Here is a 12087-nt window from a genome sequence, read left to right as displayed (position 1 = left end):
TCCCTTCTCTCTTCCCTGCTGAGGCTTCAGCACTACCTGCACAAAGGCACACCTGACCTGAGCTCTGCAGTGGCCCCCAGTCCTGGCTGCCCACCACAGTCTCCGGTGTGTTCACTCAGTATGCCAGGTGAGGACCCAAGCTCAGTAGTGTTAAAAACCCCACAGGTGATTCTGCTGAGAGGCCAAGGCTGTAACCTGTCTGTCCAGTAGCGCTGGCACCAAGGACATGCCATCCACCAGGGAAATTGTCTGGTATCGGGAGTTAAGAGAGCAACGGCTGAGGCCTAGAGAAAAGCATTAAGCCCCTCTAAGCTTCAGTAACCTATACAAACTCAGTGCTACCTGCCCACATGTGTCAAGGACTTTGGGAGGAGGGGTGGAAGACAATGATAGATGTGGAAGGAGTCTGTAGTGTCACGAGGGACACAAATGAGCACTATGTTGCAGTTGTCATTATTATTAATGAACTTTAGTTCATTTCTGCATGGGATGGTGCTAAACCCCAGCCCTGTCCTGTATTTACCTGGTCACTTTGGTGTTCATGAAGCACTGCTGTAAGGTGTCTGCCAACCTCTGGTGCACCAAGGAGTAGCGAATAAATGCTCTTCCTTTCCCCAAGGATGTTCGGAGCTGGAGAAAGCAGATTACATAGAGCCAAAGAGCTGTTAGCCTAACTCCAAATACAGAGCTGGTCTCATAGATGGCTTGTGAAACACAGATACAGGGCAAAAAATGTCACCCAATTTTACCCTACACGTTGTCCTTCAAAGGACACAACACATTTGATACTATCACTACAGAAAATAAGGCTTGAAGTGGGCGAACTACTTGCAGGCCTTCATCTGAGAATAATCTGCAGACTCCAGCAAACATATCATGGAAGATATATTAACAAGAGGCTTCCAAACATCTGTGGATTCTATTGGAATGTCACTTTCCCTCCTCTGCTCTATCAGAATCTCTGGGTTTGGAGTCAGACAGGAAACCAAATAAAACTCAGTTTTATATTAGAGTAAAACCTGGAGGTAGGTAAATGAAGGACTTCTCACACCACAAGTCAGCTTGAGGAGGAAGAGATGGTCTCAGCTCAGCTAATGCTGGTTTGTTTTTAAGGTGTGTGGGGAACAGGTGCAGGGGAAGGGCCTAAAGGCTTGGCAGAAACATGCGCAGAAGGATGAAGAGAGGGACGAGGGCAGAGGTGCGTGTGTGTGGCCATGTAACTACCTCATTTGTGTTCCATGAAACCATCAGTAAAATCTACAAGTCTGCTAACGCTTTCCTGGTTGGATTTCCTGTTCTTGATCAGATATGCCAAATCACTACATTGAATCAGAAGGAGCCCAGGGGTGAGACCAGGGGTGTCTCTAGGCAGCCCAGTCACACGGGGCTAAGGATAAAATGGATATGGGTCTGTCTCACAAGTTTGGCATGGATTGCATAGGAAGGCCCAGGTGTAGGTCTGTCTTCAAAACTTCTCCCCACAGAGCTTATACCTAAAAACCAATTCAGAGGAAGGGGAAGATGTGACTGGAACTGTTTTGAGGCTTAAATTCACACCACTCAAAAGCTTGTTGTGATGGAGATGGAATATGTTGGTCAGAGACTCTGCCATGAGGCCACAAAGCAGGGCTCTGTCAGCTGGGAGCATACAATGGCCAAGGCAGATGGAATAAAAGGGACAGCCACAGAAGACACTTGGGCAAGTTTGCAAATTAGGATTCATATTCCTGATAGGTCAGCCCAGAAGCTCAAGAAAGTAGGCAGGAATTCAAAACCTCCTGACCTACCACATGTACCTGCTCTCTCAGGCTCTGGCTCTGGGTAGGGTAAATTGGGACCAATACCCTCCCGACCCCTTCAAAGGTCAGAAATAATTACAGTGTGTATATGTGATGCGGGAAGGGGAGCAGTGGTTTGCCAAAGAGAGTTCCTATAACCCATACTATTCAGATTTTAATTCCGACACTATATTGAGTCACTGTCTGACTCCAGACCCCTGGGCTTAATGCCAGTGCTTGAGGCTGTACCACATATTTCCTGACTCAATGGGGTAAACATCCTGGTGTATAGCACCTTGTAGCTCAGAGCTATATTTCTTCTTACTGCTGACTCAAGGAAATGATATCATATGAAGTAGTTTTAAACAACAAAAAGGTGTTGAATCTTTTTAACTAGAGAAGCTGTAAGACAATTCCCCATGTGTGTTTCGGGTGCAGCCAGGACACCTGGAAGTGAGGGCAGGCAGCAGCCTGGTTTATTGGCTTTACAAAAACCACCATGACATGTCTGCAGACAGACGATCTCAGCAGATTTGCGGGGGAGAATCTTGATGGTATATCCTGTCTAAATCACTTTTTTTTTCACTGACGACTGAGGTGAGAACAAAGTGTTTAGTGGTGATAACCAGGAAATTCAGGCAATTGGAAAGAGCTGAGCTCATTGTGAAGTGAAGTGTGCCAATTATACAAACACACACCCTGCAGAATTTCATTAAGACCCTCACATCACAGCCCAGGTCTGTACGCTCCCAAAGACAGAAGCTTGTCCTTATTTTTGGCAAACTTACCATTATACCAGCCTTTAGAACATCAAAACTTTTTAATGGCAAACATTTGAGGCTATATTTTTAATCAGGCCCATTAACTGAATTATATATATATATATATATGGAACTATTTGTTTTAAAAGGTATTTTTAGGGGGAAGGGAACAATAGTTCCTTTGTACTACAAATCAAAATGCTGCATGGCCTTTTTATGTTTTGAGATTATGGATCCGCTTTCATTACCTAATTCCTTAATTTTTTTTAGCTTCTAATCAGAACCCACATACACTATCCCGAGAAGCAATACAATGGCAGCAAAGGACAGGGAATCTGCAGGGTACATGAGAGCTGATTCTGCTTTAAACCAGGCCATTGCGCCATGAGCCTGACGCCGAGCTACACCCTCATCACAGTGAAGCACAGTCCAAGCTGAGCCCATACTGAACCTCCAGAAATGGTTTCTTAGAACCTTCACCTGTTCTAGCCTAAATAGCTGCCTCCTACCTCAAAGGGGTCAGAGGGGACCTACAAATGCTTCTTATCCATTAACTCTTACCCTCTCAGTTAAATACCCAGATGGCGACTTCATTATTAAAATTAACCAAGTATCCAGCAACTCACTTAGCCTAGGGATGTTCCAAGCCATTCCAACCCATGATGCCCCAGAGAGCAGTCTTCAATAGAGATGAAACAACTGGACCCTATGGGAAATAGAGCCTATGCCAGCCACTAAAACACCAACATTCATGCAAGCAAGGAATGCTTTTTGCTTCTAGAAATTCAGTTTCCATGGCTTCAGACTGTCTAAAGATCTGTCTGCATTATGAGAAAAGAAGAAGAAACTAGCCAAAAAGTAGATGTGTTTTAGCAAGCATTTCATAATCCTGGGGAATGGAGATTAAAACTAAATTTACTTCCAGACTTCAGCTGTCCAAAGTAATAAAGTCAAAGGCTTTAGTTGCTCTGATGCAGTGGCTGAGGAATGAAGAGAGGAGAGTGACAAAGAGAACCCCTTTCACATTTATGATGCATTAAAATTAAAATACTGCTCTACCTCATGGACCCAAGTGTCCCACCAGACCTCACCAGACTTATCCACACTAACATGGACATTAAAGAAACTCGCAGAACCAGCCCTTTAGAGCCAGGATCCTTCCTCATAATCGTCTCAGATGTCAGAGGGTGCAAATGGTGGGAAATGTCCAGCTGTTGATGCCAGCGTATCTAACACCATCATTCTCTATAAGAAGAAAGGTATTCAGCTCCAGCTGGCATGGTTGGTGAGAAGCCCTTCCCAGAATACCTACGGCTGTGGTATTTGTGGGCAGCCAGCCAAGCAGCAGGAGTGTTGACTTTAAAGTGACTTCACACTCTGATGAAGAGATACTGAAAAGAAAGAACAAATGTACAAACCTCCTGTCTCAAATTTAGGGGTTTACCTGCTCCCTGATATGCAAAGTTCTACACTCCTGGATGGACTAGGCTGATGAGAGAGAAGAAAGATTCTCTGAGGGTAGAGGGAGGAAAATAAACAGAGAGTAGAGTGTGAGTGTGTATGTGAAGTATGTGTGTGTGTTTGTCGTTCTGGAGTTTTGTAAAACAGCAAAGCCATGGCATTTTGCTCTTGAGGGGCTCAGAATTGAATGTAGAAAGTTCACATATCACTATTTTAAGAAATGTTTCTTGAGATCCCACATCATTCTCATTTCAAATCTAAGTTTCCTGGGCAAAGTGTAGGGAAAGCAGCCTAGCAAACTCTAAAGAACTTTACCTCAGAAAATAAATTTTTTAAAAAGATGGAGCCATCCTATGCTCTACACCTCAAGGGCTACCATTACCAGACTTACAACGTATGTGAACAGGCCACTCTGTTAAGTAACATGTGGGTTGTGGCCTGAGGTACATTCAGGACTCAGCATTCTTCCTCTTGGTAAACACTCACTGAAGTGGTTTTCCCAAGCTTGAGCCACTGCAACAATGAGCATTGAGTATACCTGGACTAGATTTCTTTACCACCCTTAAACTCCCACTTCCTCATTTAGCTGTCTGCAGCAAAGGTCTCTGCAAGATCTACTTTAAGCAGACAAAAGGAAGACACGAAGTTGTTGGCTGCTTGCTCTGCTTACCTCTGAGATAGACTTGACAAATCGGACCCCATCATTGGCTCCTTTCACCTTGGCCAGGCAGGCACAGAAGTAATCCCAGTAGTCCTTCTTGTTGCCCAGGAGTGTGGCCTTCTCTTTCTGATCAAACTGGGTAGGGAAAGGGACAGGGAGAGGAGGTCCAAACCCACTGCTCTTCATCCCAGCATTTAAATGATAAATAATAACAATAGCTTCTTAGGTGCCAGCACTGGGTGAGACCCTTTATTGGCATTATTTTTATTTATTGGCAAATCAAGGTGTGTTAATATCCTGTTCGTATAGTTGGGTGGAAAACCACCAAATTTGTTATTAACAGATGAGAAAGAAATAGAAGAAAAGAGTCTTAGCCAGGTGTGGTGGCTCAGGCCGGTAATCCAGCACTTTGGGAGGCCAAGGTGGGCAGATCACCTGAGGTCAGGGGTTCAAGACCAGCCTGGCCAACATGGTGAAACTCCATCTCTACTAAAAATACAAAAATTAGCTGGGCGTGGTGGCGGGCACCTGTAATCCCAGCTACTTGGGAGGCTGAGGCAGGAGAATCACTTGAACCTGGGAGGCAGAGGTTGCAGGGAGCCAAGATTACACCATTGCACTCCAGCCTGGGCAACAAAAGTGAAACTCTGTCTTAAAAAAAAAAAAAAAAAAGAGTCTTAAGGGCAATATGAAGAGTGTTAACTCTGCTTCGACTTAGGGAAATAAGATAGTGACATTTTATCCCAGTTACTCAACTCTTAAGTTTCAATATCGTTTAATACACCTACAACAAATTTAAATAAATGTCAGCTCTGAGTCATTTCAAATTCAAAACCAAAATGGGCTTAATTGAAAAAAAGAAAGGCTCAAAAACATTTTTACAATGTTAAAGAGCCAGTTGAAATGGCATGAGAGAGGCAAGTCCTTCAGCACGTTAGGGGCCTTTCCTCTAGTGGGCCCACATACTACGTGCTTTGGTGGGATGTGACGTTGCAAAATAATGGTGTTCACAGTGACACAGGTATACCTTTCTATAACATTTTATAGCATTTTTTTCTGATTACAGAAGCAAGATATGCATATGTTATTAGGATATCTAGATAAAACAAAACACAAAAATTGAAAAAAATTTAACACCTAATACCACTACCCTAAAATAACTTCTAGATCATTTCCTTCCTGTCTGTTTTAGTTGCATGTATTTTTCCGTATCTGCAGTGTTCGTTACATCAGCACTTTCTGGGCTAAGCAAGGATAGGAGTTATACCATGAATATGTTAAAAGAAAATATCCTGGGCTGACCCCAGAGTTTCTGATTCAGTAGGTGGGGGTGGGAGCCAAGAATATACTACGAATAAGCTCCCAGAGGATGCTGATGCTGCTGGTCTATGGACTGCACATTGAGTAGCAAAGCTCTAAAACAGAAGCCCATGGATAATCTTTAGAGGGTCCATACACTCTTAGAATCTGCCTGCAAAAATGCGTGATTGTGTGTATACATACACGAATGTCTTTTTGGGAAGACTCTATAGCTTTCACTAAACTCCCAAAGGGGTATGTAACTGTCCCAAAGTTAAGATCCTTGCCATACAGTAACCTTCTGACCTACCTTACAATGACCTAAATCTCTGAAGGATGTTTTTGATTCTCAAAGCCATCATAAGGGGCAACCTTGCAGTTCCCCAAAGGATCACACTTGGAGGACTGAGCTTGCGCTGGGGACTCCTCTGACCTTCAATCTAACCACAAGGGCTTACTGGCTCCTTGGGCTTTCTGAACCATATCTTGAATGCTGATGAGTCACCCAAGAGGGAGAAAAGAGATACCAGTGCAAAAATCAACACATTACAGGCATCACTTACTTGCAGGAGATATTCAAGTTTATAAGAAAATTTATGCAAGCTGGTGCTGTCATCCGTGATGGGTTCCCCTGCTTCCTGAAATTCTTTGCTTAGTTCTGTCACAGCATCTTTAAGACAACAAATAGGAACATGTAACCAGATAGTGACTAAACTCAGAGAGAGAAGCAAGAATAACCCAGGAAGCATGAGGAGCATGTGGTCAGTGATACAAAGCACCTCTGAAACATAAAAGGGTATGTAAGTATCCATGAGATATAACTCCAAGTCAGGGAGTGCTGAAATGTCCTGAGAGCCCACAGATATTTTACAATGCTTGTTGACTGGGCACATTTCTTGTTTACCATTTTCTGTCCACCACCCAGGGCTAGTAATTTGCATATAGTAGCTGGACAACAAATGTTTGCTGTGTGGATTAATCATTCAGTCCCTGAATACTGACTTCCAGAAAGCTTTATGTTTATTCTAGCCATATTTCAGGTTCTTCACTATAACCCTACTGCTTATTATAGGTAAGTGCAGGATCAGAATACCCAGTGTGTAAAAATAATAGTAATGATAATCACAATTCCAACAATGACAACCGCACCTGCTTCTGTTAACTGAGTGTCCTTGAGGGGCTAGGCCTTTACATGTATTTTTCTCATTTAATACAGCACTGAGAGGCAGGGATTGCCTTATTTTGATGAATCTAAGATGCCATTAATTATAAGATACATCCCAGTTCCAGAGCTGTTAAAATGTCAAAAAAAAAAAAAATTAAGTACAGTTTAGAATCTATGAAGTCTGCTATGATTATCCCCATTTTGCAGATGAGGAGTGTACAGAGAAATCAGAGCACTTGGCCAAAGAACACGGGTAGCAAACAGCAGAGCTGGAATAAGACCCCTGGTTTTCTCAAGAGCTTCCTAACTCCAGAGCCCACCTCTTAACTTCTAAGAGAATTTACCTCCCTGTGCAGAAAAGAGGAAACCCCACCTTTGACTCTCACTGACTGCCTCTGCTGTGGGACAGAGGGACTATCCAGACACTGGATTTGGTTTAGATCCTGGAAAACATTTCCCCAGTTGAAATGGTTGGGATGTGCTTGACAAAACGATCTGCTTCTCTGGCAATTCTTACATTTCTAACCCCTGCTCCCCAGAACCATGGTTTGAAGCAGACCTGTCCAGGACTGAAGCCAAGCCTAAGATGGCTGAAAATGTAGTCAACACTGACCCCTCAGGCAAAGATTAGCAAATGGTGGAGACAGGTCCTTGGGACTGATGCTTACAAGTGACAGTTGTCCAGCTGTACCTTCCCAGAAGTGTCTGCAATGGCTGGCACTGACAGCCAGTGAGCCAAGGGCCTGGGAGAGACATAGAGCCTTCCTCCTCAGGTCAGATAAACACTCGCAGCCTGATCTGGGAACTCCTGAAACTTTGAAGGAGGAGACTCTGGACATGAAATACGAAATGTTCAGCTCTAATCTCTGATACTCTAAATAATATTAGCTTTACAGGAATTACTATCTGATTCTTTGAATAATCTTGAGAAGTGGGTGTTACCATCACACCCAGCTGGCACATGAAGGAAGCAACTGTGTGTTGGAAAGGTGAAGGGAATTGTCCAACATTTTCCAGAGTTAAAAGAGAAGCCAGAAGCTGAGCACACCCCTGCCTGACTCCAAAGTCCTTGAAACTGCTGTCACCAAGAGGGTAAGTGGGCTGCCCTGCAGAGGAGTGAAGGCTGTGTACCACACAAAGACGCCTCAGTTAAGGACACTCCACTCTCATGGTAGATGCTGTAGATTTGTAAGCTTATTAAGACATTTACCAACAGATCAAAGTGGAGAGTACGGAGAAAGTGGCATCTTTCAAGAATTCCCACCAAAGTGCTCTGTGGCGTATGTAAAGGATGTTGAAACCAACCCAGGATATTGCGGGTGGCCAGACTCAGCTGGTACGTGGGACAGGCAATGTTCTAGATCAGAAGCTTTACCTGAGGTCCCCTATTTCACCCTCTTCCCTCCCAATAAGGACCTCTAGGTCTCAAAGTTACCCTCAAGAACCAGATATTGAAACACAGAAAAGACTGCCTACTTTATGGAGAGACCTCTTAAAGCTACTGGCAAACTCAGATTTGCAGAGACTGGCATTTTACTTTCTCTGTCTCTCTGCGTAGATTTAAAAAAGCATCTAATGTCTTAGCTGAAAGTAGACTACAGTGGTTAGAAGCATAGACTGGTGCCAGGCTGTTGGTATAGAAAGTGCCTGGTGCACACAAAATGCCATGTAATTCTTAGCTATCAGAGGCACAAGGCACAGTAGACACAAGATTAAAAGCTTGAGAAAGTGTTTTTCATCTTGTTGACTTTAGAACTTCAGAATGAGAACTGCATTGTGGCCGGGCTAGGCCAATGGCTCCTGGTATGGGAGATAACTGCTGGTGGTGTCCAAGCGGTTAGGAACCTGGGCTTTTAGTCTGTCAAGAAAGTGTCACAGCAGACTCTGCAGGCATGGAGGAAGTGGTCAGCTTCAGACTGTGTAGTATCAAGTGTTCTAGAGCTCCACATTGCTTAAAGATCAGCACTGGTGATGAGTGGGGATGGAAAACATAAAAATTCTGACCCCTAGGACAGCATCTGAAAGAGTGAAACTTGGAATTTGCAGCCAAAAAGAAAATAGTCCATTTCTCCTGAGTCTATGAAGCTTTATCTGCACCTTCCTCTGCCTTGCTTTTCTCCAGTGAGATAAGGGATACAAGTCACAGCCTCTCTCAGTGGATAATGCTGAGCTCAGGGAAGTCTGGGAGGCAGCAGGCCTGGACCTACAGTGCATCCCAGGCAATGGGCCGTCCGCCAGCCAGGACCCAGTGGGGCAGCAAAACAAGACAGGTGAGTCTCTGTCCTTCCTGCTCAGTAGGAGAAAGAACATTCTTTTCCAAAGGAGCCAACTTCATCAGAGTTCAGAAGTTTGGGATTTAGCCAAAGACTTAACAGGCAGCTTGAAAACACACGTACGTGCACTAATGGAAATCAGACCCAGTCCTGGAGCGGGGTGTATGATTTTGTTTACAAACTGGCTTTACAGTCCTCTGAAAGGAAACCAGGCAAACTTTCCAAGCCTTACACAAGGTGGATATTTGAGCCCCAAATATTTCAATGTGATGTGACCTGAGGACTCCAATTACTCGTGGTGTGAACAAAAATGAAAGCGTTGAATTTCAACTGGCAACAGCAAAAAGCCCTGCCACAAGTCCCTCAAAACCAAACTCAGTCTGCCCAGCAACCTAGCATACCTTGCAAGTCTCGGATGATTCTCTGGAGCTGGCTCTCTGCATTGGTGGAGGCCATGGTGAGTTTGCCTTTCTTGTCTGTGTGTCTCCTGCTTGGGTCCGGAGGAAGGCTCAGAACTTCGGCCCTCTGTGGCTGTCTGCTTAGCAGTGGTCAGACTCCATGGTGGCACCTGCACAGAGGAAGAAAAGGCCATGGAGGAAGCAGACACAGACACAATTTAACGACAATATTAGAGAACTCTGCTCTGGGCAGAAAGGTCCCCCTATCTCGGTGTATTCCCTCAAGAGGAGGGCTTGACCTTTCTGTGTGGGCCTTGCTCTGTGGGCACTCTCTGGTTTGTTTCTGACACACTTATATTCAGACACAGTGACCTGATTTGGGGCTTAACAAGAAATTAGATCAATCATATTGCAGCCTATTCCTTCTGAGCTCACTGTCCATTCACCGTAGATAGGACCGCCTTACTTTCCTTTAAAAAGCCACCCAGTGGCTCTCTCCACCCCCTTATACCAAAGGCTACATGGAACCAGTGCAGCCCAGCTTCAGACAGCTCTGCTAAGCCTAAGGATCCCCATCTCCCCCACACACTCTCTAGCCTTTCTTTCTCTGAAGAACGGTCAGTCTCTAGCCAGTCTGTGCTAGTGGGGGAGAGGATAAGGACACATACCCTCAGAACTTCTGGACCAAGGAAAGCTGGGCTTGCCTGGCAGGGTCCCCTTCGTTGAGAGGCTTGCAGCCTCCAGCTGCCCAGAGTCCAACTCAGCCTGGGTGTGCAGATGCTGCCTGGCCTTCTCTCCAGAGGCCTGCACAGCCCCTGTACCAGGCAATGGATGTGTCTCTATTTTTAAGTTTGGTTCCAGTCCTCTCCCAGCTAGTGAGTCCTGAGTTATCAGCCCTACTTGGGCAGCTGTTGAAGTGATTTAACCATAGGGCTGAAGGCCAACAGAAGTTAAAGAGATGTGAGCACACTGGAAAGAGGTCTGGACATGCCTCTGGAGATTCCTACGTCCTTTAAGAACCTCTCATTCTTCCCTCAGATATCCAGTGCAAAGTTGTAATGTTTGCTGGCAAAGTAGATAGCAAGACTAGAGTTGGCTGTGGCGGCAGCCAGCACTAAATGAGGGTCTATTGCGTGCAGGGCTCTGTTACGGGCTTTACACACAAGATCACTTTTAATTCGCACGATCACCCTGGTGGCGCAGATAACATCATCCCTGTTTACAAAGGAGAAAATGATGCTCAGAGGAGTCACGTAACTTGTTTAAGGCCATGGGCCAGTGAGGCGAGGAATCAAAGGTTTGAACTCTGGTCAGTCTGATTTCAAACGAGGTGGTTTTTCCAATAAGTCCTACTGACTTTTTAAGACTGAGCCATTGTCACTACAGCAAATGACCAACCACTTCCACTGGCTCGAGGTACCACCATGAACTCCAGTGTCTCCCAAGCAGTGTGAATACTGAGTGTTCTAATACATGCCACCTCTCACTCTCCCACTGCCACCTTGCCCTCATGGCTCCAGGAGTCCAGGCAAGCAGATCCCGGCATGGAAATCACCCCAGCCACAAATTCCTCCAAATATTTACATTAGAATTCCTGCCTCTGCCCGAGGAGAGAAGGGCCCTATCACAGGGCGGAGATAACTGGAGCCTATTTTTAACTAACTAGCCAATGTAGCTATAACTCAGTGCAAACAAGGCCCAAAGAGGACTTCTCTGGCTTAGGAGGAAGGAAACAGACATATGCCTGTACCACAGTCCCAGGAATTCAAAAGCCCCAGAGAGAAGAGCTTCAGGGCAGCCACAGAGAACCCCCCAAACCTCCCAACAAGTGTTGGCACCCATCCATCAGGGACACCAAACTGAGGATGGGAGTGCTTTATGAGAAGCCTGCCTGCCCATCCCTGGGTGTCTCTCCAGGTCACTAGCTGAACACAGGGCCTGAGCAGGGACCAGCCGGCGCCCTAGAGAGAGCCAGAGAGGACAAGGATCTCCACTATCAACACACAGCTGCCCCAGCACATTCCATCAAGTGCCTACTACGTGTAGGCTGGGGATACAGAGGCACACAAGGCACAGTCCATCCCCGGAGGAGCCTGGCTACCCATGAAGGAGACAGATGGAAAAATATCACATATCCAGATACAGTGGAAGAGGCCCACATAGAGATATGGATAAAAAGGCATGGGTACTCAGTACTGAGAAGATATGAACTATGGGTATACAAAACAACATGGAGGAATCTGAAATGCCCTGTGCTGAGTCAAAGAAACCTCTCAAACCACTACAACTGT

At 45.2% G+C, this 12087-nt stretch overlaps 1 protein-coding gene across 1 annotated transcript in view; it reads right to left on the bottom strand.

Annotated features, from left to right (window-relative positions):
• FYCO1 (FYVE and coiled-coil domain autophagy adaptor 1) overlaps positions 1 to 12087 on the bottom strand; it is a 79023-nt gene that overhangs the window by 58144 nt on the left and 8792 nt on the right. Inside the window, exons 2-5 of the mRNA XM_023231844.3 lie at positions 9800 to 9966; positions 6524 to 6630; positions 4671 to 4796; positions 524 to 630 (exon numbers count right to left, since the gene is read on the bottom strand). Coding sequence (XP_023087612.1) covers positions 524 to 630; positions 4671 to 4796; positions 6524 to 6630; positions 9800 to 9854 — 395 coding nt within the window. The 5' untranslated portion in view covers positions 9855 to 9966. The remainder of the gene's footprint in view (positions 1 to 523; positions 631 to 4670; positions 4797 to 6523; positions 6631 to 9799; positions 9967 to 12087) is intronic.

The sequence above is a fragment of the Piliocolobus tephrosceles genome, chromosome 2 (assembly GCF_002776525.5).
Source record: "Piliocolobus tephrosceles isolate RC106 chromosome 2, ASM277652v3, whole genome shotgun sequence".
NCBI lineage: Eukaryota > Metazoa > Chordata > Mammalia > Primates > Cercopithecidae > Piliocolobus > Piliocolobus tephrosceles.
The sequence above is the reverse complement of the archived record's forward strand: the minus strand, read 5'-3'. Positions and strand labels throughout refer to the sequence as shown.